Source organism: Haliotis asinina, chromosome 12 (genome assembly GCF_037392515.1).
Source record: "Haliotis asinina isolate JCU_RB_2024 chromosome 12, JCU_Hal_asi_v2, whole genome shotgun sequence".
Lineage (NCBI taxonomy): Eukaryota > Metazoa > Mollusca > Gastropoda > Lepetellida > Haliotidae > Haliotis > Haliotis asinina.
In genome coordinates this window covers 13,160,193-13,185,021 of record NC_090291.1, presented here as the reverse complement: position 1 = coordinate 13,185,021, position 24,829 = coordinate 13,160,193, and the positions used below count along the sequence as shown (strand labels likewise).

The window sequence follows — 24,829 nt, the reverse complement described above, 5'->3', positions numbered from 1 at the left end:
CAATTGCATACCCATACATCATGTAATTGGAAAATATATAATTATTTGGAAAACATAAAAATAGCATGAACAACTGATCAGTCAGGTTTAAAATGAATTGCATAAGTTATCTACTCAGTTTACTATTTGTGACTTTTCAAACCTTTCAAGTTAAGGTATTTGAATTCAGTGTGTTTATGTTTCAAACAAGGAGAATTTTAACTTATAAAATCCATTGAAGAATTGATATCTGTTTTGCATTTATGGAGGTAGAAACATAAACTTTGGTGTACGTATTGTGTAAATCTGCTATTTAAATACCTCTATAAACACAAACACATCTCAAAGGTAGTTCTTGGAGACAAATATGAGAACTGATAACTCACAAGCTATGAAGTAAACATGTAGACAATAATCCAAATCAGTGACATTGCTCAGCTCAATAACACAACAGCAGCCCTTTCCATTCTGTTACATCAGATCCCCTTTTCTGCAGACATTATTCTAAAAAAAATTGCAGGGCATAATTTAAGAGAATGAAACCTACTCACACCCAGAGCAGTGTTGATTAACCTTGCTGCATCAGACAAAACAGGTAGCACTTGCTAATCAACATAAAGTTACATAAAATGTTTACATTTTCAAATTGATGATTTAGACCATAACAAATTTGTACTGGTTTGATAAGAACAGTTCATCTTACGTCACCATATTTCATGACATGAACAGACAATAAATGCCTGCGTAGTCACTAGAGTCACTGCTCCAAGTCAGTTCCTTATCATTTATTTCCCACCGAAACCTGTGTTCTTTGAACAGCAAAAATATATTGTATATATGTATGTGTGTGTCAACTGGGTGCATGTTGTTATAAATATGAAGTTGTATTTTGCAGTTTAAGGTTTCAACAGTGCAACTTTTAAAAACTTATATCTAGCCCTGCAAAGCATTTCAAATATTGATGAATATGCCCCATGTTGGATGACATGTTTTCTGTCGAAAACAAAACTATTAGCACTTCAGCTAGCATGATAAATACTGAAAAATATAAACATGACAAATAAAAGAAAAAATATTTTCTGACATTTAGGAATTAAAAACAACTGCAGCTGGGCCTCTTCATATAATCATATAACGAGCATGTCACAGTTAGGATAAAATGGGTTTGTTGGATTCATAAAGCTACTCAGAAACTTAACTAAAAAGACACAATATTTTCCCTGGTACATTTCTATAAATGTCTCAGTCATACTGGTTGAAGAAAGTGAATAACATACAGATTTTTTTAGTATTTTACACATTAGTCAATGCCACAACAGAAAGTGAGGATATTTTGAGAAGGTAATCAGGCAATGATTTTGGACAAAGTGGCTCAATATCTTTTGCACTTCAAAAACATGTAAATATGTACCATTAAAACTTAACAAAAAATGTCCATAACTTACTGACGATTTGTGACAATAATTCAGTACAGCATGTGATGAATCAAAAACTGTATGGAATGAATTAAAAAAAATCATCCACAATAAATCTGGTCATGCTGTACTAAAACGATATATATCTGTATTTCTTAAGTAGACACCTCAGCATTTTCATGAAATAACATTAAATTCCAAATGTAACATGTCTCTGTAAAATCAGAAAGAACAGTTCTGACATAAAAATACAGCTCTAGCCCCTCAATGAAGATACAAAACATTTATGAATGAGATCTAGCACAAAAAACATCTCCAACTTAAATTCTTTGTGTAGTGATTCAAATATTTTCTTTTTGTTCAGAAGATAAGAGATTCATCTTAATTTGTTCTTAAACACTCGTAATTATTGTAATGAGAACGTGCTTCTTCTCATTGCCGCAGAGAGATAGGGGTTTGGCTCTGGGTCTTCTGTCATAAAGACTACCTTTACCCATTCCTTCTGTTTGCTGGAGCGACGGACTGCGTCAACAACTGTCTGCACGTAGAAGGAATCTTCAAATGTAGCTGCCAGCTGCAGAGGTTCTGTGCACCAGCTCTGTCGTTCTTCCTCCCTTCCAAAAGCATCTTTAACCCCTTCAATCATACGAATCATTCCCTTCAGATGAGGGATGGGTATTTCTTTTCTTGCTTGATCAGAAATACCAAACTTTTTGTCTTCCTTAATATTGCCATGATCAAAATGCAACAGATCTTCCTTCAGTTTGTCATGCTTTTGTCCGAAAAGGTCTGCACCTCTTGCAACCAATCTCCCCTTCGTTCCAATCACTATTATCTCTTGAGTAAATTGACCTGGCATGTGAGAGTTAACTGTTACTGTTGTGCTCGCACCTTTTTCCATTTCCATTTGAAATGTGCAGAAATCATCACTTGTAATTTCTCTAATACCTTTAATCTTCTCAGTTTGTTTTGTGTATGTCTTCAGCATTCCATGCACTCGTAACGCTTTTTGTGAGGTGAGAAAAGTGACAATGTCAATGATATTGCTTCCCATTGCATTGAGAACACCACCTCCCATTAGTTCGTCACACATCCAGTCAAATTTTTCTCTTGGATATGCCCCATAATGCACCTTAACTTCACAAATTGTCACATCGCCAACATATCCCTCTTCTATGTAAGATTTCATTTTTGACACGATTGGTAAAAATCGTAATCCGTGACACATCAGTGACATTAGTCGAGGATAGTAGCGTGCAGCATTGACCATATGAAGAGCCTCCCTTTCACTTGGTCCAAATGGTGACCCACACAGAACATGCTTCCCAATTCTCAAAGCTTTCACAACAATTGGAGCCTGGAGATGTGGAGAACAACTGATGACAACCAGATCAACATCTTTGTCGAGAAGAACCTCATCGACTTTATTCGTGCTATGTGGAATACCAAGTTCCTTTGCTAAGGTGTCTGCCTCTTCAACTGTACATCCCCACAGTGCGACAACATTGAAGCCACATGTCTTAAGGATAGGCACAACACATTTAATCACTGCTGTGGTTCCAAACACTCCAACACCCGGAAGCATTTTTCTCATCTCGCAATGGCTTTAATTTAAACTTGCACTGTGTAAAACAGAAAAAATTATTCACACGCTAATATGCAGGCATGATTTACAAGGTCCAGTGATTACGGTTGTTTGTTAGTTTGATGACATTTTTTTGGTAAGAATCAACCCGTTTATGCAGACAGACGAGGTAACGCATTGGTGGGTGTAATCATCAGAGATACTTCTCTGCTTCGTGTACTATCGAAAACAGAAACTTTTGAGATTGACAGTTCGTCACGAGCCTCGGATATTCAAGATGCGGAACATGACAAATGTTTATCTGGCGCTCCTTCCGTAACACAGTTTTAAGAGGTTGTTCTTCATTTTGAGGCGATGTAAACTTTCAAATGTGACATGGACACTATATACTACTGGTTGAAAAAGCTTCATGCAATCCTTTGAAAGCTTTCTTGCAGACGATCAACATTGTCAAAACTGCTCTCTAAATATTGTCAGGCGTCCCTAAACTATCATGCCTACAACATACTCTAGAAAACATGTCAGAGGCTATCCTGTGTATACAATCTTTGCCCTATTTGTATTTTTATATCATACAGATAGATTGCTGCTATTATTTTGGAAATATACATGATTATAATCACAAGCAGACAATATATATATATCGTCTAATTTATACTCATACATGTCTATATTGTCATACATAATATTAGTTGTAACATTACTATTTTTAAATATATCGATTGACGGCAAACGATGTTGTCATAATTGCCAAAAACATCTCATTCACAAATACATGGCAAACGCATATTGTCATGAACTTTTCTTGTCGTCTGATTTTTGCTCAGTCAAGCAACAGGGGGTAGAAAAACATGTTTGTTTACGACAATAATCCCACATTATTTCAGAGCTCCACGCCGAGAATGTAGGACCCGCCCCTACGACACCTCTTCGACACAGAAGCCATACAGTGTGGGGAGTGTACACCCAAACAGTGACTTTGCACATTTGTTTCCAGTACGACACTCAATACGAACCGAAGTCTCCAGTTCAGGCATTAAAGGTCAACAGGACGTTAGTGTACAAGGTTTGCTCACTGATACTTCCGTCTTGATTAATTTCATTTCATTTAACACTGCCACTAGCTTGCACAAACAGTGAAGAAGAAAAAATGTTCATCAATCACAAAAACTGGAAACAAATTACACATTTCAATGTCGTTGCTGTTTATTGATGAAATTACAAGGTTTTAGAAAAAACTTCATTTTCTTGACCGATGTCATTTGAAATGTCTCAGAGTTTCTTTCTAGTTTTTAATCAATAGTAGTATCCAAGTCCCAAATACTACAAAGAATTGAGGAATCAATCTCAGGTGCATTATGGTATTAATACCACCCGGATTACGATTCCCTCAGCACTCAACATTTATTGAGAATTAATATTTTTTATGAAGACGCTTTCACTGGTCTCTACAATGCCTTGCTCCTGTGAGTAAGTTAATGCTCTCTTTATCTTTACCTTTTTCAGGGTGTGACATTGTCTTGCAGTAAGCATGAGGAAGCACCTTGCTACGTTTGCCATGAGCTGATTTTGGTTCCCGGAGGCACAATTTGGTTGTGCCCCGGGAGTGATTGGCACCCGAGTTGGGTTCACTGGGGGGACAACTCCCAACCCAACCTACAGAAACTTGTGAGCCTCTGTTTTTCTTCTACGACAATAAGTTCCCATTAATTCTTGGGTAGAACAGCCCTAGCAAGTTTATCTGATCATAATTGGAGGTGGAAAGTTGAAGGCTGAAATTTCTAACTCACTCTGATAATGTTTCTAGAATTGTCTGCATGAGGTAACGTGAGGCGAAATGGGGTTTGACATTGCACGTAAGAATATTGCACAAGAGTTAAGGCTAGTTATTGCTCACAATAACTGAATAAGCAGATTGATAATCAGAACTCTTAAATCAATCAAAAATTGATTGTTATTGTAAATGCCACCACTTAATGCTTAAGAGTGAGTGAGTGAGTTTAGTTTTATGCAGCACTCAGCGATATTCCAGCTATATGGCGGTGGTCTGTAAATAATCGTGTCTGGACCAGACAATCCAGTGATCAACAACATGAGCATCGATCTGAGCAATTGGGAACCGATGACGTGCCAACCAAGTCAGCGAGTCTGGCCACCCCTGTCTATGTAAACTTAGTCTCAGTGTATGTCATTACACTCCACCACTGAGTCTAACAAAACCTAGTAGAAGGTCGCATCAGGTAACCTTTGAGCGACCAATGACTGTCCAATCAAACGCGAGACAGTTAAGTAGATTTAACCAGCCAGACAAGGGCTACTATTTGGGTATCAGAGGGATTTTCAAAATATTCAGGTCACTGACACAGATCTCTCCACAAACAAAAGTCCGCATATAATGCAGTTATTTGACCTGCAGTAGATACGTTTTGGGGTTTCTGTTGACATGGTTACCATTAGGTAATATTTCCGCAAGATAAATATCCTTAAATATTGCCCAAAACACTATTTTCAGCTACTGTTTACTCACCGTTATCATGGTTGTATGTATGCTGTGTACATCACCCGGAAGCAAGCGTATACTAAATAGCATTCAGAATCATTTGGTTACGAACCTTTTCGAGATAGAAAGTTCAAAAGGTATGTGCGATTGTGCACTTTTGCGATTTGGTAATCTGTGTTCTGACTGGTCAATCTCAAAGGTTACCTGACGCGACCTCCCATAAGCTTTTGTTAGACTCAGTAGTGGAGTGTAACGAAAAGTAGTGAGGAGAGGTTTACTTAGACTGCTGACCACCTCAACCCGTTAGTCGCCTCTTACGACAAGCGTAGTTGCATAAATGCTTAAGAAAATTCTGGCAATAATGTTACACATTTATGACATTGTGCAAATGAAACAGTCACTGATTGATACTATGATCAAGGATGCTTCCTGTTGATATATAAATGCAAAACATTGTTTATGTTGTTTATGAGTGAGGAAACTTCATCAGTTTTTCAAAACAATAAGAAACATGCTACCTACAATTTAATTTGATGTTTCATTTTTTATAAATATTGATTAGTCTAAAGGTCCGGGGTAGAACAGGCCCTCCGCAACCCATGCTTGCTATAAAAGGCGACTATGCTTCTTGTAAGAGGCGACTAATGGGATCGGGTGGTCAGACTTGCTGACTTGCTGACATGTCACTGGTTCCCAATTGCTCAGATCAATGCTCTTGTTGTTGATCATTGGATTGGCTGGTCCAGACTCGGATTAATTACAGACCGCTGCCATATAACTGGAACATTGCCGAGTTTGGCGTAAAACTATACTCACTCAGGAGCCATTGATAGTTACTGATGAACTGAATGATCGATTAATCGATCAATAGCTCCAGGACAACCATGAACATTTTTGGTGTTAAAGAGGTAAACAGACCTTTCCTCTTATTCCACCCATGGTTAGTAACTGATGCTTGTTGCAAGAGACTTCTAATGGAATTGGATAGTCAGACGCACTTGGTTGACACATGTCATCATATCCCAGTTGTAACCTTGAAGGTCTGGGTTAGAGTATTGGCCTCGGTAACCTATGCTTTTCGTAAGAAGTGATTAATGGGATCAGGTGGTCTGGCTCACTGACTTGGTTGACGTGTCATCTGTTCCCAGTTGCACAGATCAATGCTCATGCTGTTGATGACTGGATTGACTGGTCTAGACTCAATTATTTACACACTGGTGGTATATAGCTGGAATATTGCTGTGTTTGGCGTAAAACTAATCTCTCACACTCATATCCTAAATGCATAGCTTGATGCTCCTGCTGTTGATGGCTGGAATATTTGGTCTAGACTCATTATTTACGCACCTGTGCCATATAGATGGAATATTGCTGAGTGCTGAATGACCCTAAACAGAATCATCCAAAGAGACATTAAGCCAAAGTGTGTTCTCATCACATTATTTCTGTTGCTAGAGGTGACCATACAGAGACTGTGGAGATTGTGTTTGATCCAGAGGTAACCAGTTTCCGTGCTCTACTGGGAATGTTCTGGAAGAATCACGACCCAACTTCCTCCCGCAGCAGGCAGTACATGTCGGCCATTTTCTACCATGACGATGAGCAGAGGGAGATGGCCGAACTTACCATGAAGGAACAGCAGGGTAATCGAGCCAGACCCATCGTCACGGTGATTACCAAGGCAAAGACGTTCTATAATGCTGAAGAGTAAGTTCATCATGGAGTGTGGAATTTTTATCAATAATACTGCCTAGACTTCGTCTTCAGCAACCCATCCTTGCCGTAAGAGGATCAGATGGTCAGGCTTCCTGACTTGGTTGATACATGTCGTCATGTATGGATGGATGATGGATGCTCATGATGTTGATCACTGGATTGTCTGGTAGAAACTTGTTTATTTAGATACCTAGATAATATAGATAAACTATGACTAGTGAGGAGTCAATGGACAAGCAAGCCATGTTCACAGTTGTTGCTCTGAGGAGTTGTTGGCATGGGGAGCTGTTGGTATGAGGAGCTGTTGATATGGGGAACTGTTAGCATGAGGAGTTGTTAATATGTGGAGCTGTTGGTATGGGGAGCTGTTGGTACGAGGAGCTATTGGTATGAGGAGCTATTGGTATGAGGAGCTATTGATGTGTTGAGCTGTTGGTATGGGGTGCTGTTGGTATGAGGAGCTATTGATGTGCTGAGCTGTTGGTATGGGGAGCTGTTGAGCTGTTGATATGGGGAACTGTTAGCATGAGGAGCTGTTTGGGGAGCTGTTGGTATGAGGAGCTGTTGGTATGGGGAGCTTTTGAACAATTATGAAACATCTTTGAAAGGCTTTTTAGAAGTTGTATAGATGAAGGAAAACCAAGTTCTATGGATAGTTAACTCTTTATTGCAATGGGTGCAACGTTTTGATGTAGGTACGAACACTGTTATCAAGCAACGTCCAACAACTGGAAACCATCTGCACAGACTACAAGATTAGGAAGCCTCTAGAAGCCATGAAAATCCAACACTTCTCACCCCACAGGGATCAAGGCTATTTTAGCTATTTTCAGCCTATCACCATCTAATAAAAGATCACCAGTAATCCACCCATACCTTGTCCATTGGCTTTTTTGGTGTGTTGTAATCACAACCAAGCAACATGTACATAACATCAACATCAACATCAACATCAACATCAACATCAACACTCTTCCACCAAGTCAGTATACATCAACGTATCTATTATATAAACTCATTCAACATAATTATTGTTTTAATCGCTATTACTCTGTACATGAACCTACTCTGCTCAAATGGTTGGTGGGGTAGCCTAATTGTTAAAGCGTTCGCTCGTCACGCTGAAGACCCGGGTTTGATTCCCCACATGGGTACAATATGTGAAGCCCATTTTCTGGTGTCCCCAGCCGTGATATTGCTGGAATATTGCTAAAAAGCGGCATAAAACCAAACTCACTCACTACTGTGCTCAAACCACTAATCAGCAATCCAGTGTACATCAACCTTGTCAGTTGTATATACACACTTGCAGCTATGTGTATATATTCCATGTTACAACTCTATGTATCACTTGCTTGATAATCATGTTAGTACCTGTCGCAATAAAGAAGTTGACTGTCCATAGAATTTTTTTCCTTTAATTATCAGACAGCACAAAAGAAGAAGTATATCAAGAGAATCCCAAGAGAAAGAACAGTATATAACAACTGTGTATTTTTTTTCCAGCTATCACCAGAAGTATATGCTGCGTCACTATCCAGACATCATCCAGTCACTCCAGATCACAGACGAAGAAATCATCACATCGTCTGTGGCTGCCCGACTCAATGGCTACCTTGGCGGAAACGGAACTCTTGAGCAGTTCAATGAGGTAGGAGACATGGTTCAAAACAAGAGAAGTAGGTTGGTTGTTGTTTACTGCCACACTCGGCAATATTCCAGCTCTGTGGTGATGGTCTGTAAATAATTGAGTTTTGGCCAGACAGTCCAGCAATCCACAGCATGAACCTCAATTTACACTCTTGGGACATGATGACGTGTCAACCAAGTCTGAGTCTGACCACCGATACCATTAGTTGCCTCTTACAACAAGTATGGGTTACTGAAGACGAGGTCTAACTTGCTTTTTCACAGGGTAAAGGAGAAAAGAGAAAGATAGTTTTCAAGCATAAATAATGGAGATAGTTACTGTCAGCAATTTAGTTGACATTTTAGAACTCATTTATCAGAAAAATGCAACTTCATATTCATGTTGATTCTGATAGTCAGACATCCTGTAAAATTTGTGATTTAAAGGGGCAGTGATGCAGAGCAATTACCGTGGACTGTTTGTTGCTTTTGTTATCATTTTTTTCCAATGAGTACCCAGATGATATTCTAGAATTTGTGACTGGTTCGTGGCCTCCGCTGCAGCACACACATAAGCAACTGATAGTGTAAGAATACACTGATCAACATTGATGAAGTCATTTTTACTTATGAAACAAATGAAAACATTTTGTTGTTTAATCATATGCCAGTGGTAAAAAAGTTTATGACTGAAAAGTAACAAAGTCTGTGTACGTGTTTATATTTTGTCTTATAATCCTAAGTGCTAGTAGTTTCTAGCATGTTTGATTTGTTTTTTGAAACTTAATAAAAAAAGGCTCATGTGCTTATACTTATAGTGAATTTATATCATGACCGTAATATCTAAATCTTGTATAGATTGCCAACATGAATCATATTTCACTCACGCCCTGTGCACGACTTCTGCAACAAATGAATTAAAACAAATGCAAATATTAAAAGTAAAACAGACTCAAGTTATAGCAACAATATCAGGCTATTACCTTGTTCAGGAATGTAACTCAGCTGATAATTCTTCTTGCTGCACTTACATGCACTTATTACATAACATGTAATACATTTGCCACATCAGACCTTGATTTATTATGTTGAGCATTTACTCCAGACAGGAGAAATGCCACATGGGAACCTTTGTCTGGTAATCTGAGTGGTGTTACCACTAATTTTACATGTTATAAATTTATTAACTGACCATCAAGTGAATGATGACAAATAACATGTAGGTTTCTAATACTAAACCCAGTGTTACAAAAGTAAATTGCTGTATTGCATGCAATGTTAATTTCCTGAAACACTTCTGGGATGACACTGTTTTGAGGATATGAACGGAATTTCATTTGCTGTGTACTTAGGTGAATAGGTATAATCAGTTTTTTAACATAGGAAAATTTTCAGATTTTTCCAGCAATGGCAAACTGGTTCTTCTTAGTTTACAGATTCAAATAAATCAAATGTGCACCTTTATTATCGTAGGTAACAGACCAGACCTCAGTACTATCTCGATATGAAGCTTTGCAATCTGACATGTATATACGAAACAAATGGCGTGATATGTGCAAAACATGATTAAATGTGGAGGTATAAAACCCCACAGAAATAGGATCAATCTGGATCAGTCACTGCACAATCCAGGCATTAGAAAATCTGAAAAAGTCTGCACTGCTGGGATACTTTATTACAATCAGACAACAAATACCAGGGATATTTTCAAATAATGACATGTGACATCCTTCTTAATGTTCCTCTGGTTTGGGTGAAGAAATTCTGCCAAGGTGGACAGCAACCCAGTGTCTGTGTCTGTCATGGTCGATGGAACAGGTGCTGACCAGCTTGCAGCTTGGTTTTGCAAGTGGACCGTTAACGAGGAATATTAATCATTCCACATCAGTGGCTCTTTAACCAAGCTTTAGTTCTCAGCAGAGCATTGTCTGTGAACTCCCTTATTAGCTCTTCCATGTTTTATCAAACATTTTGTGTTTTAATTTATGTCTAATTCTTTTTATTTTTGTCAAGCTTTGTTATTCTTGACTTCATCAAACTCTCAAGTTGATTGCCTTACCATGATATTTCAGGAATGTTCCGGATTTGGTCTGTCAAGAAGTCAAGTGGAGCTTGTCAGGAGGAAGGTCAACAGTCGCATGTAGTCCTAGATGGCACTGATCCTAACCCAAACCCAGTCCTGACCGAAACCTTAACCCTAACACAATCCCTGAACCTTGACCTAACCTAGGCTCAGTCCTGTCCCAAACCCTAGCATTACCACAATTGTTAACCAAGCCTTATTACTGTCCCAGCCAAAGCTCAGGTATAATATCAAAACACAATCCCAACGGAAATGCTAGATCTAATACAGTCCAACCCAAACCTAGTTCTAGCCCTAGACCAAGCCCTAACACATTCCCTAACTGGAAGCCGTAGTACAAACAATCATCGTGCTAAGGTGATAGGAACTCCCATATCTTAACAAAGATTTACTGCTGGTTTAGTGCTAAGGGTGCTTTGTTCAACGGCACCCAGAGTTTGGACACAATCTCCAAGCACAATCACTACCTGTTGTTTAACCCTGGCCCCATCACCATCCCAACCCTAGCCCAAACCCTACCCAACCCCGAATTTCAATACACACCCCATCCAAACTCTTGACCAAGCAATAATGCTTTCCTTGCAAAACCATTGTTAAACTCCTTAACTGACCTTAACACAATTCCTGTCCATTGGTCCAGTCCTAGGTCAGGTTGAATGTTTTCTCTGAGCAGCCAACTGCTGACATGTATCTTACCAAATATGTAAGGACCAGTCATTTGTTATGTGGAGAATTCAGGCTGTGATTTGTTGTGAACCGAAAGTAAAACCCTTCTTATACAGACTTTGTTTTTTAGGCTGACCCCATGGACGCTAATTGTGAAGATACCTGACAAATGAATGGTAACATCATGGAGTAGGGTTTTACTTTCCCCTTTAAATCTCAGGGTCCAGTTGACCTGGTTACATACTTTTGATTCACCTCACAGAATATTTTGGGACTTTGTAATGTGCAGAAATAAGGTTGTGTTCTGAAGTTTTGTATATAATGGGAACTATATATTTCATGTGGAGTATTTGTACAATGAATATTGCTGTGTCCATCATAAAGTAGTATACAGTATGTATTTTTTTACAGTGACGATTGTATATGTTTGTGTATACTGAAAGTGTAAATGCCTCATGATGTGCATAGGGGGATCCACAGGGGGAGTTTAGGGGGTATGGTTCCCCATCCCCTTTTGAACATGACCTATGACCACATCTGCGTAGGTAGGTCTGAGGGGGTTCAGAGGGTTTGAACCCCCTGACCCCTTCTCCCTCCCTCCCCCTTTCAAAATTCCTGGATCTGCCCATGATGTGGTGCAATTAAATGTTAAACATATATACTTGTATGCATATTTTCTATGTCTTGATACCCACTCCAAAACTCAGGTTCATTTGTAACCCACCTAATATGATGTAATGCCCACAGCCTAGAGAAAGCTTCATTTTAAGTGATGGTGGGTTAGTCCAGTGGTGTAAGCATTTGTTTACTGTGTTTACTGGCTCATTTCCACACATGGTTACAGACATGAAGCCCATTTCCAGTGTCTGGTCCTTTGGTAAGGATAAACCTTGTCTCTACTACACAGGTTACTGCTGGGGCACAGCAGCATCAGATCTGCAGGGTATTATACTATTTAAATAAATGTAGGGGATACTGGATTGACAAGATTGATAAAATGCAAATGATCAAGCCAAAGAGGGAACAGATGATGACGAAAACGTAAGTGAAGATGTGACAATTTATTCCATTCCTTAGGAAACGTTTCATCTGTATGAATATGTATTACATTTTCTCATATGCATTGGCAGTGGCTAGTGGTATGCTTGTAAAATGGTATATTCCCTACTTGTTTATAAATGGTGTCAAAATACATGGTACGTCTGCATGGATAACATGTTCGTCTTGTCAGCTTGCTTATTGACTTCAATGGGCATCCTACTTCAGATATGAAAGTATGTAGTTCAAATCTCAGCATGAGACTCTGGAATTTTATGGCTGATAAATTTTTTGTATAAAAATGTGCAGTATGTTACTCATTGAATTAAAATAAGCAAAGGTTTTTGAAACACACACGCATTGCCATGTAATTATTGCAATCATGAATCAGGTAAACCCTCACTTATCTCACATTAAAACACTTACAGCATTGTTATCGATAGTAAACACCATTATCCTCACTTTTGTCCAGAGTAGCAGATCTAAAAGATATCCCTTTCAGAGAGAAACCAATTGAACAAAAAACTAGTTGGGCAAAGTTCTAACTTGTCAAGGAACAGCAACAGTTTGTAGGTACAAGCCTGTGTAGTAATGACAATGTTTGAGGAATATTTGATGCCTACTGAGTTATATATCCAGACTGAATTCTCTGCATCAGTTTTGTTGTTACAGTTATCACATCTATTGTTTATGCCTAAATGTGACTCATATGTTGAGGTTTTTATATATGATGTTATGAAAGGTGGAAAGTAAATAGCTTTTTTCACCTGGAATTTTGAAGCATGTATTAAAGCCAACACACTATGAGTCTGTTAAGGTATTTTGCTCCTGAATAAACTGGAATAAAATGGTCAGTTTTGTTGTCTTGTTATAGGTAAGATAACAATTAGCTATATTTTATATGTTTAGTAACAAAATATCAGGTTGGATGCTTTTCATTTTTGCATGCATTCCACTGAAGTTATCTGTATGCATGAACTGTTGTCAGATTTGCTTGACCTGTATGTTGTAAATTAAATACATGTGTAGTTATCAAATAATATTTCATATGGGGTGGTTGGTAGCTTGTCTGTCTCAAAGTCCTGGAACTAGGGCTTGGACGGGTACAAATTTTCTACCCAGGTACTCCATTCCGTTTTTCCCTACCCTACCCAGATACTGGTTATGTTAATTCCAGACAACATATTTACAAGAAATGGCAGTAGTTTTCTTCAGCTCGGAGGCTAAATTTGTGATTTTTTTCAGTATCAATACAACCTTTTTAATCATGAAAGAATGATATATTACATTGTTTTATCTCTTAGTCACATGATCGTAACAGGTCCGGTATTGAGACGGGTACCTGGGTCCAACTCATTACCCACCCATCCCGGTACCTGAGGTCCCAAGCCCTGTCTGCAGTGCGGAAGCCCAAAATGAAACAAGTCTAGATTTCCTCAGGTTCTTAATCTCTGTTATCCCTGGGGCTCCTTTTCAATTTATATTCGTTTTTTTGTGTGTGTGGTTACTGTCAAAATTATACACAATCAGAGACTTAAGCATTAGTCTGTTGGGTAGCCCAGTGGTTAAAGCTTTTGATCAGACACTGAAGACCCGGGTTCAGTTCCCCACAAGGGTACAATGTATGATGGCCATTTCTGGTGGTCCCCGTCGTGATATTGCTGGCATATTGCTAAAATCGTAAAAACAAGAATCACTCACTCATTTTACAATACAGACAAGTACAGACACACAAGATGTTGATGTAAATACATTCAAAACCTGTTTCCACATGTAAAATAGTAACTGTCGTATTCTGCCCTCATTAAAACAAAAAGCAAAACAAAAGAAAGTGAAAAAAAAACCACACCCTAAAAAAAATAGATAAAAAATAAAAATAATAAAAATAAAACAAAACAAAAACAAAACAAAACAACAAAACAAAAAAACAAAAAAAACCAAACCAAAACAAACAAAAAAACACCAAAAAACCCCACAAAAAACCTCAAACAAAACCAAACAAAAACCCGCAAAGTGAAACTTATCTTCCGTTACCCACGCTTGTCGTGAGATGCGAATAACGGATCGGTATCTGATATATGTACAGTGTTCCCAGAAATTACTGAGAAAATCTTTGTTTTTTTTCTAATGATGCTAAGATTGGAAAAGGGCTTTCACTATGCACTAAGCATACTAAATAAGGGAGACAACTCTTGAAGGCTTAGAAGGCAGCTCGTTACGTCAAGAGTTATCTCCCTTGTCTGAGCAGACGGCTTCCTGTGTTGACGTGGCAGAATTTACAGCAAGAGAGAAAAGAAAGCTCATTCTAGATGATTTTGAAAGGGGTGAGGCTGATGCTAAAGTGTTAGCTTGTAGACATGGTATTCCTCTGTCTACAGTATACAGAACTTTGAAGAATATTCAAACAGGAACCGGGATAGAGCACAAAGCAGGGGCAGGTCGGCCTAGGAAATACAGTGTTGTGGATCGCCGAAGACTTGGGCAGATTGAAAAGTGTTGAGAACATCAGAAATGAAATGATTAGCAGAGGAAGTCCTCAGGTATGCAATGAAACAGTTAGGCAGGAATTACAGAGACTTAATTGGGTGAAAAAACGTGGAATTCCCTCGCCGTTGATGAAAGATGCACAAAAGGAAAAACGTTTAAACTGGTGTCGGGCTCATGAAAATCAAGATTGGGATAATGTTTTCTTTTCGGGTGAAAGTTCTGTTTGGCTTTTCCCTAATTGTGTGAAAATTTGGACCAAAGATACTGTCAAATCTATCTACCAGCGACCAAAACATAGCCCGAAGTTTCACATGTGGGGTGGCATATCGGCTCGCGGAGTGACGCCATTGTGTGTTTTCACGGGAAACTTGACAAAAGAAAGATACGTTGACATTCTAAATGGTCACCTTCTTCCGACAGCACAAACATTGTATGAAGATGATTGGATTTTCCAGCATGATAATGACCCAAAACACACTGCGCGCTACACAAAACAGTGGTTGTCGGGCGAAAATGTTCAAGTTTTAGACTGGCCCAGTTACAGCCCAGACCTAAACCCAATTGAGAATATGTGGGGAGTCATGGAGGACAGAATACACCAAAAGGGACTGAGAAATATTGAAGATATGAAGGCCGAGGTGGTCCAATATTGGGATACCCTGTCACACGATTACCTACAAACTTTGATGGGTAGTGTGCCTAGGCGTATTCAGGCATGCATTGCTGAGCGAGGAGGTCTAACAAAGTACTAAAACAAGACTGAGACTGTAAAAGGATGATGTTTTAACATGTTTATGTAAGTAAAACGCCAGAAGTTAATAAACGTAATGAGTTACATGACGCAACATGATTCTCAATAATTTCTGGGTCATCGTATCCCATTTGCGTAGAGTGATGCTCACGCTGTTGATCACTGCATTGTCTGGTCCGGACTCAATTGTTTGTCATTTTTGGTCAAACTTTAGTTGAATTGTGTAGTTTCAGCAGGAGAGGAAAAGTTACTTCGGGTAAAACGTCGGTCTCATGACATTTTCACCAACAAATATTTTCAAAAAGAATAGAAAAGGTTGTGGTGTTTGTGAAACTGACAATGGATAAAGTTTCTGTAACTATAATTTGGTTACATTGGTGGTTATACCCTAACTTTTCTGTAGCATCAGATTTTGTTTTCAAAATACGTCGGTGCTTAATTAACGCACTGGTGTATATGTGTGCCTAATTGTGGTCTCCTTCTGTGTTTATTCGTTTGTATTTAAATGTATTTATCTTTTCAAGCAAGTGTCGATAAATATTTGTACCGACATTTTGTAATTATTAATTACGTTCATATCAACAAACCCTTTCTCCTTTACCACCACGGGAGGTTCCATGTTGAGAATAAATAAACTGATGATAGTTTTATGCCTTTAGAAACGTTTACGTGATGGCTGTCCTGCAGTCAGTCGTTCTGACATACGTCACATCGCTGTCTTGACTCTAACTCGCTCTGGATTTAACTTTGGCGGATTATCGAGACGGATTATGGCGTGAAGTTTTAAGTTCACCTCTGTTCCTGACAAGGGATATGTTATTGTCACACAAAGGACTAAATACATATTCTGAACCGATACTGAAAATATCAGTTTCATTATTCCATTATCGTCTTGGTTTACGATATCGGGTTACAGATCTTGGTTGTTTTGTTTCACTTTATTAGCTGTTCCCCGCCCAACCTCTCCCCGATCGATTAGAATACAAAATCGATAATTAATGATATGAATTTTCTACATCGGATATCAACCTAATGAACCAAACACATGTAGCTTAAAGTTTATGCTCGTTTCTTGGAATAACTAACATCAGCCTGCCACCGTTCATAGCTTCAGGCGATGTAAAAGTGGAATCTCACCAAAACTAACGCACAACAGACATTATACCAAAAGACATGATACCATAATTTAATATTTTGGATTCGAACTCAATTTTGAAGGCAGTTATGAGCTCAAAACAATCGCCACAATACTTCCTAGACATCTGGCATGGAAAATGTTGTGTTTGAGCGAACAGTATCACTGTAACTGATCGTGAATGATATCTCGTTAACGGATTGCATGAAGCGTGAATCACGAAAATCTCGTGAACGGATTGCATGAAGTACGTACATCTTTGGGGTATAACAGTGCACACATACCTTTCTTGACATCAGGCCTTCAAGTCAACTTCAGCGACCATGCTCCGATTAACTCAGGAATCCAAAGAGAGCCATTGGAATAATACGGACAGTAGACAGGCCCATAGGTTGAAGGCCTCACGTCACCATCCCAGACGACCGCTAATTCTGTATCCAACACCGTTTCCTACCTGTGACGTCATCAGAAGCGACTTGGATTGGACATCCTGTCAGTGGTCGAACAACAGCACGACGACTTCCTCGCCTACAGACCCCTCCGGGGTGTACGGCTGACGCTTCAACGTCTTCGATGGCCACGGACAGACTGTCAGTACCAAATCAGACAGTGGCAGGGAGTGTTGGTCAGTGAAGTAACCTGATCACATTCCAACAGGACTACGCCCTTCCTCATACAGCAAGTACGTATTGGCATGGATTATCTTCAAAGAAAAAGCGTCAGTGGCCCTCCAGTTCACCTGACTCGTCACCATTTGAACAAGTGGTGCCACATGGTTCACCTGGTTCTGGAAACATACGTCAGCTTGTCCATGCCCTTCAAGTGGAAATGCAAAGGATTCCTGCCCAAGGTACGGCGTCCGACGTTCTCGGCACGTCGTAGAGTCAGGGCTTGCATTGATGCCCACGATGGACATACCAGATACCACGTGATCGAATACTGTACTTTTTATTCTTTCATTTTTACAAATTGAATGACTTAATGGACATGGTATTGTTGTTACTCCATTGAAATGAGTGCATGTCTATTTTTCACAATGTGGTTTGTCGTTGATTTGGCATTGTTTCACTACGAACTATTTGCAAAGTCTAGTTTGGAGCTGCTGTTGATTGTAAGCAGCTACAGTTACACTAGTGTGTCAAAACTTTTGATTGGTAGTATACAGTGCTACAGTGCTTGCTAAAAGCGGCGTAAATCTATATTCACGCAGATATCTTACTGCAGTTCTAGCCGTTACCAATGGGGGTTTCATGAAAACATTCTCAACATACAAACCATCAGAACATTCTCGACAACGCAGCACCCTAATTTATCTGGAATTGCTGAATTGTCTACACATGAATTACTCGGACGAATCCTGTCGAGTCGTGTTCGATTCCTAAACTTTTATACTATTCTCCTACATGGGAAGAGCCGCCACACGATGGATGATGGTGACTACACAGTTGTGGTCCGTGCCACTTAATTGTTTTTATAAATTATTTGTTTGATTGATTTTCGACAAGGATTTTCAACCCAAGGAGATGCTGTTCGAGAACTACAGAATGTCTGTAGTGCCGTGGCAGCCATCTTGGAATCGTTCTAAATAGCTTTATCAAAATATTGCGACTGATTTACTTGAAGGTCTACTCCCATTACATACAGTCCATGCAGTCTTTCGGTTGTGTGGATAGATTCTCATGATATCAGTCTTTGGATTTTCTGGTCCAGGGCTGGATATATACAAAAGCTGGAAAACTGTTAAAGAAACAAATACATTGTTCATAGTCCAGCGATACCTAATTGTAAATCCTTCCCGCTTTCAGGAAGGACACACTTTGGTAAGAGGTCATTTCATTAAAGTACCTGTATCACAGGCATCTAAGCGCCTACCTTCTCTGCGAACTGATTTGTGTACGTAAATTCAAAGCCCGTTTCCATCTGCTTGTGTTTCTAGGTTTGTCAATACCAAATCTGTTCTTGATAGTGTCACTAAATAGATAAACACAAAAGACCTTCCTTACTTCGGGTCTTCATCCCACATCAAACAGACACACCTTGATGACACTGCTCAAAGTATTACAACAAATCGTTTAGCTATACTGAGCATTCGTGTCGTCGAGTGCTTTATTATAGATGTGAATATACATGTGATTTGTTTATCTTTCGTAAGTCTAACTATTAAATGTCAAACAGAATAATGCAGTCGGCCGAGTTCATCTTTACTTTATTTCATGCTGATACATGCCATGTAGACTAGCCACTAACAATCCACTGTGTAGTATACATATAAATGCAATTTCATAGCTGATGTTTTCTATTCACCACATAGCAATTTCAGTCAGATGTAAACTATGGAAACACTACTACAGACAAATGGAAAACACTGGGATTCAGACTGCGTTAGTGTGTGATAGTCAGACCTTTCTGTAAAATTCGCGTCATCTTTTAGAAGAACATGTCTGTCAGGGACGTTGGGTGTTGTGCTGACTCAGTCGGTAATTGCACGCAAGTCAGGAATGGCAGACTGGAATCCATTCCTTAGATGCGTCAGCCCAATGTGGTTGGCGTCCTGACGTGATGTCGTGACTGAGCGGCCAGTTAGAAGCAAATCTCTCGTGTTCCAATTATGCTGAAAACGTTTCCATGGAGACGAGATCGTGGTTCGATGGACACCAAAATGTCTGGCCACTTCATTTTGGGCTATTCTAGTCTTCAGCATACCGACGTACGTTCCGGAGACGCTGATTTTCTGTAAGCCGTGGCATGGCGTATGGACAGTTTATGTTGCAATTAACGTATTTTTCTGCAACAATCAGGCTAGAGAATTATAAACCGTTCTTCAATTTACTGTAACAGGTGTGTGAACGTCAGTTGTCAACAAGCGTGCAAAACTGAGTAAGTTCATTGTGCAATTTCAGGTTTCACGGGCGATACATGACATAATGTTTCATGCAACGTACTTTGCTATGTGTATTTAGCACTATTATTTATAACCCAATTTTAATTTATGCAACTTTATGTAATGTACAGTTACTTTTTTCCTTTAGTATACATGGGCGTTCCTGACTTTGTGGACATGACCGCGCTGCTTCATCTTGATGCTTCTTTGACAATACCCTAGGACAAACTAAGTAATAACGCGCTATACACACCAATCAACTTTGAAACATATCGGGTACTGTAACTTGGACAGGTATAACTGCCGTGAAGAACATATGCAATATAGAAGTTGAAATTTTAAACAACATGGAGGTATATATCTATTTCTCTATATACCTATAGCAACTCCTGAATATGCTAAACAAATACCATGCCTTCAACACACGTACGCACGCACGCACGGTTGGTAACCATGGCTGACTTTTAATCAGGTAATTCATTTAGTAAGCAGTTCGTTTCATCTTAACAACTTGAGTTACACCTAACATTTACAGTGAGCAGATTACCTTTTCCTAAGCTGTACCAGTGACAAACACGCCTCACTTAACTGAGTACACACACTATTTAGCTGATCAAAACAGTTCGACCTGAAAGTGGCATTTAAAGAATGAGTGTGTTCAAGTTTTGCACCGCACTCAGCAATATTCTAGCAATAAGGCGACAGTCTGTAAATGACCGTGTCTGGATCTGACAAGGCTTTAGGCAATTGTAACATGCTCTGTAAAATTTCCAGGTTACTTTAAGTGGGTAGAATCCGGGGTTGAATAGGTCTTCAGAAACCCATGCTTGTCATAAAAGGCGACTTTGCTTGTCGTAAGAGGCGACTAACGGGATCGGGTGGTCACTCGTTGACTTGGTTGGCACAGGTCATCGGTTCCCAGTTGTGCAGATCGATGCTCATGTTGTTGATCACTGGAATGTCTCGTCGAGACTCGATTATTTACAGACCGCCGCCATATACCTGGAATATTGCTGAGTGCGGCATAAAGTTAAACTCACTCACTGAATGGGTAGAAATACGGAAATGGAAACTTTTGGAGATGTAACCAGGACCAGTATAACCAGGGTGCACTGTACATACTATTCAAAGCAGAATACTTTCACACACCAGCCTATAGTAACATACAACAAGCCGTCATCATCCAGACAGATGCTATCGGGACGATATAAGCCATCATGTGCTGTGAGAACGTCTCTGACAAACTGTCCGGATTCTGTCAGCTGAATCACCTTGTTGGAGTCTGAGTCTACAAACAGGATGTCTCCAGAGCTGGTTGTTGTGATACCACAAGGATAAATCAATGCCCTGTCTCCTCTGGGTGTGTAAATGAAAACAGCTTGTCCGTCAAGAGTCACAGATAACAGGGATTTTACAGTCCCTTCACTGACTACCACATTGTTATTCCTCGTAACATGAATGTATTGTGGATTTTTTATCATAACTGTGTTGATAGATTTCAGTACAATCCCTTCCATATCCAGTATGTCAACAGAGGAACGCTTGTCGTTACCACCTGCTACGAGCTGTGAAGAGTTCAGACAGGCCAATCCACAGTATTTCCTGCGTGTCCTGACAGTTGATTCTAATGTAGGTTTAGGGCCAAACTTGATGAAAGCTATTTGTTGTGTGCCTGGCAGAGCAACAGCTGCCTTGGTTCCACCCACCTTGGCTATTTGTGTTGGGGCAGCAGGAAGCTGTACACGTGTTTGTGACGGTGTTTTGTTTGAAGTATAAAATACCTTGAGATCACCGTAGCAGACGTCTGACACGAGAACTGCTTTGGTACAATCAAGAGTCAACACTACAACGTCATACACACTCATGAGTTCGTCCTCTCCGGTACAATTAATTTCTTGCACTAGAACGGGCGATGTCTGGCGACTTAAACCATGAACAAGCTTCACCTCCCCCAGCGTCACGCCGTCCACAGATCTCATCAACTTCTCTGTGTCGTGTACAAAGATGATGCTGGATGCTTGTAGTCTCTTGTCCTCTCTTATATGGTCATCTCTAGATGTTCCATCTACAGACTCATACACAGCAAACATGTCTGCGATACTGTCTGACTTCAAAAGACTGTTTGTGAACTCATACCGCTGATGTTCTGCCTGGAGGTCAATATCCTGGCTCTTTCTATAGGCCTTTAGTTCCTGTACATGGATCTCAGTGAGTTTGTCGATATGATCCAGCAGTTCCTTTTCCTTTCTCACAAGAACCTCTGTAGCTGCTATGCGTACTTTCCTAACTTCATCTTTCATTTCTTGAGCACTCGTCGCCACCTTTTCAATTTTCGAGTGTGTCAATGAAATATTATCAGTGTAAGTTTGTATTTTCTTCTCTTGGATCATTGTTTCATTGACCAGGGCTTCTTTAACAAGCGGCATCATGGCATCAATGGTTTCAACATCATCACACTTCCGGTGTTTGAGGCTGCAGCATACAGTACAAATTGTCATCCTGCAGTCTTTACAGAACAGTTTTACCTTCTCGTCCTTGTGAACTCTGCACATGAAGCTACGTGCTTTTGGTTTCCTGTTGCCATGGCTACGTACATCAATCACTTCATGATCACGTGTTAGTGGTATCTTCTTGTGTAACGTCAGACACCCATCACAGAAGGCATCTTCACAAGTGACGCACCACATTGTACCTGGAGTTGTCTGCCCATCTTCTTTGCACACGCAACAGACATCAACATCTAAAACACAGATCGTTTAATGATATATTGCTGAAACTTGCACTCACTCACCACTGTTCAGTATATCTTTGTATGTACGAATACTAAAATATAATTGTTTAGCGTATATGTATTAGCTTTATTTGCCACACATCTGTTGTACACAGTCTGTAATACTAACCATGCTTGGCATGCCTGAGACATGCTGTAGTAAAGATAACTCACTACCTCATAAATCATGTACATTATCTGGACCACATATACCAGTATGTACACACTTAAATGTAATGGACATATCAATGTTGACCATTGGCCGTTGGTCCACATCTGTACTGAAAAAAAAGATATCGAAAATCGATATGGAACAGTTTCATAGTTTCTCACCTGGCGATCCTCCTAAATCGTCCATTAGACTCTGTATGACGTGGCTTGGTTTCAGTTGACTGACCCACTCCTCCACTGGACTGCCAGGGTTGGTCACCTTCGTCTTTTGTCTGCAGGAGGGACATGCGATGGAGTTGGCTTGTGTTGCTTCAGACCGTGTTTTGGTGTATTTCAGCAGACAGGACTTACAGAATGTGTGATTACACTGAAGAGTGACAGGGTCTGTGAATACCTCTGCGCAGATGACACAGGTCAGATAGTTGTCTGTCAGCTTCTTCGTGGTGGCCATTTCTGTTGGAATTCGATCATTTCATTACGCTCAATTGATTTTGTGAAACACACTATGATGTCAACAATGTTACTAATTTAATTAACCACGTTATGGGTGGCCGTCAGGAGCAGGGTCTGTGCCATTGCTGGGGCGGTGGGATAGCCTAGTGGTTAAAGCATTCTCGTCACCCCGGAGACCAGGGTTCCATTCTCCACATGGGCCCGATGTGCGAATCCCATTTCTCGGGTCCCCCGCCGTGATGTTGCTATTGCTATTGCTGATATTGCTAAGAGCGGCGTAAACTATATTCACTCACTCACTCTTCAACCTTAAATTATAGCAGTCGCTCCAAATTACTCGCCTTTTCATATTTCTGGAATATTGCTAAAAGCGATGTAATTATAATAAACTAAATCACACATACAACATCAAACATAAGTAATACTGTCCATGTACTATCAAGAAAACAATATATATTGTGAACTACGCACCAAGGGGCATAACTCCACCAATCATATGCCACGAAACTAAAACAGGGTAGCAGATCGCTGTATATACACAAGGTGCTTATGTTTTTAGGTGTTACAAACATGTGATATACACCTCAAGAATATGCTTTTGTTGTTTTGAAAGGCCCAAAATGTGGCACATTTCTTTGAGCTCTAAAGTGAGGGCCCATGAATGAATTTTCAAGCTACTTTCGTTTTCATGCTACTTTCGTTTTCAAGCTCGCATCGTTCTAGAGATGCTGCATATGTTGACTGTATCTGAAATATATGTGTTCAAGAAGGAAAACAAACGATTCAAATTTCATTTCAACAGTGTGCTAGTTGTTTACCTTTACAGATACCGAGGCAGGGCGATCACCGGGAATACAGAGGGTCACTCTATCTGGCTCACGTCGATATATTGATTATCACGTGACACTAAGCTCCACGCGAAATGAAACGGGTACGATCACGTACCATGCAATGTTTAGATTAACCGTGATTTCTCGCATTTAGTGCGCAGGCGCTTAGCTACCATTATATAAAAGCACGGGCTAACACATGATTTTTGCTAAAGATCACCATGAAGATTGGGCAAAGCTCTCAATACTATCCAAATATATAACCTCTCCCCGGTCGATTAGAATACAAGATCGATAGTTAATGATATGAATTTTCTACATCGGATATCAACCTAATGAACCGGCCACATATTGCTTGAAGTTTATTCTCGTTTCTTTGAATAAGTACCATCAGCCTACCACCGTTCACATCTTCAGACGATGTACAAATTGAATCTCACAAAAACTAACGCACAACGGACACGGTACGAAAATATTACTTCATATTTTGGATTCGAACGCAAATGTTGTAGGCAGATAGATAATTTAAGTTTTAATAGGTGTTCTGGCAACTAGGCCCATTTACACCTTGTCCACCACAAAGGTAATTTCTTAAACTTTAATAAAGTATTAAAACTGCCACAAGCTTTAATATAAGGAAGATGGACATTCTGAACATTAGTGCAGGCGATATTCCGTGAACACAACAATCCAGTCAAGGAGCTATCAATATTGAGTGATGTAAGTGATTCAATCATCGC

The 24,829-nt window shown here is 39.7% G+C and overlaps 3 protein-coding genes across 4 annotated transcripts; 1 reads left to right on the top strand and 2 right to left on the bottom strand.

Moving 5' to 3' along the window:
- Positions 1-1,742: 1,742 nt before the first annotated feature.
- Positions 1,743-3,468, bottom strand: LOC137257999 (glucose-fructose oxidoreductase domain-containing protein 1-like). Its single transcript, XM_067795528.1, has one exon. The coding sequence runs from the start codon at positions 2,986-2,988 to the stop codon at positions 1,801-1,803; it is 1,188 nt and encodes a 395-aa protein (XP_067651629.1). The 5' UTR covers positions 2,989-3,468; the 3' UTR covers positions 1,743-1,800.
- Positions 3,469-3,859: 391 nt separating this feature from the next.
- Positions 3,860-13,466, top strand: LOC137258080 (peptide methionine sulfoxide reductase-like). The gene is made up of 5 exons (XM_067795633.1): positions 3,860-4,045; positions 4,486-4,647; positions 6,935-7,186; positions 8,702-8,846; positions 10,897-13,466. The coding sequence occupies exons 3-5, from the start codon at positions 7,005-7,007 to the stop codon at positions 10,966-10,968; spliced, it is 399 nt and encodes a 132-aa protein (XP_067651734.1). The 5' UTR covers positions 3,860-4,045; positions 4,486-4,647; positions 6,935-7,004; the 3' UTR covers positions 10,969-13,466.
- Positions 13,467-19,172: 5,706 nt separating this feature from the next.
- Positions 19,173-24,163, bottom strand: LOC137257879 (probable E3 ubiquitin-protein ligase MID2). 2 transcript variants are annotated; one of them, XR_010954604.1, is made up of 4 exons: positions 24,078-24,163; positions 22,969-23,259; positions 19,656-22,605; positions 19,173-19,535 (listed from the first exon to the last, which is right to left on the bottom strand). XR_010954604.1 is itself a non-coding variant. In XM_067795369.1 (3 exons), exons 2-3 carry the CDS (start codon positions 23,255-23,257, stop codon positions 20,987-20,989), a joined length of 1,908 nt encoding a protein of 635 aa, XP_067651470.1. In that variant the 5' UTR covers positions 23,258-23,259; positions 24,078-24,163; the 3' UTR covers positions 19,173-20,986. The 2 variants fall into 2 exon arrangements, 1 of the variants encoding a protein (XP_067651470.1); XM_067795369.1 differs by having other exon boundaries at positions 19,173-22,605.
- Between the last annotated feature and the right edge of the window lie 666 nt (positions 24,164-24,829).

Bases quoted from the DNA above. Each gene is read 5' to 3' on its own strand.
- LOC137257999 (XM_067795528.1), bottom strand. From the start codon at position 2,988: ATGAGAAAAATGCTTCCGGGTGTTGGAGTGTTTGGAACCACAGCAGTG.
- LOC137258080 (XM_067795633.1), top strand. From the start codon at position 7,005: ATGTTCTGGAAGAATCACGACCCAACTTCCTCCCGCAGCAGGCAGTAC. The intron at 7,187-8,701 runs GTAAGTTCATCA...TTTTTTTTCCAG, and splicing joins ACGTTCTATAATGCTGAAGA to CTATCACCAGAAGTATATGC. The intron at 8,847-10,896 runs GTAGGAGACATG...ATGATATTTCAG, and splicing joins CTCTTGAGCAGTTCAATGAG to GAATGTTCCGGATTTGGTCT.
- LOC137257879 (XM_067795369.1), bottom strand. From the start codon at position 23,257: ATGGCCACCACGAAGAAGCTGACAGACAACTATCTGACCTGTGTCATC. The intron at 22,606-22,968 runs GTGAGAAACTAT...TCTGTGTTTTAG, and splicing joins CGATTTAGGAGGATCGCCAG to ATGTTGATGTCTGTTGCGTG.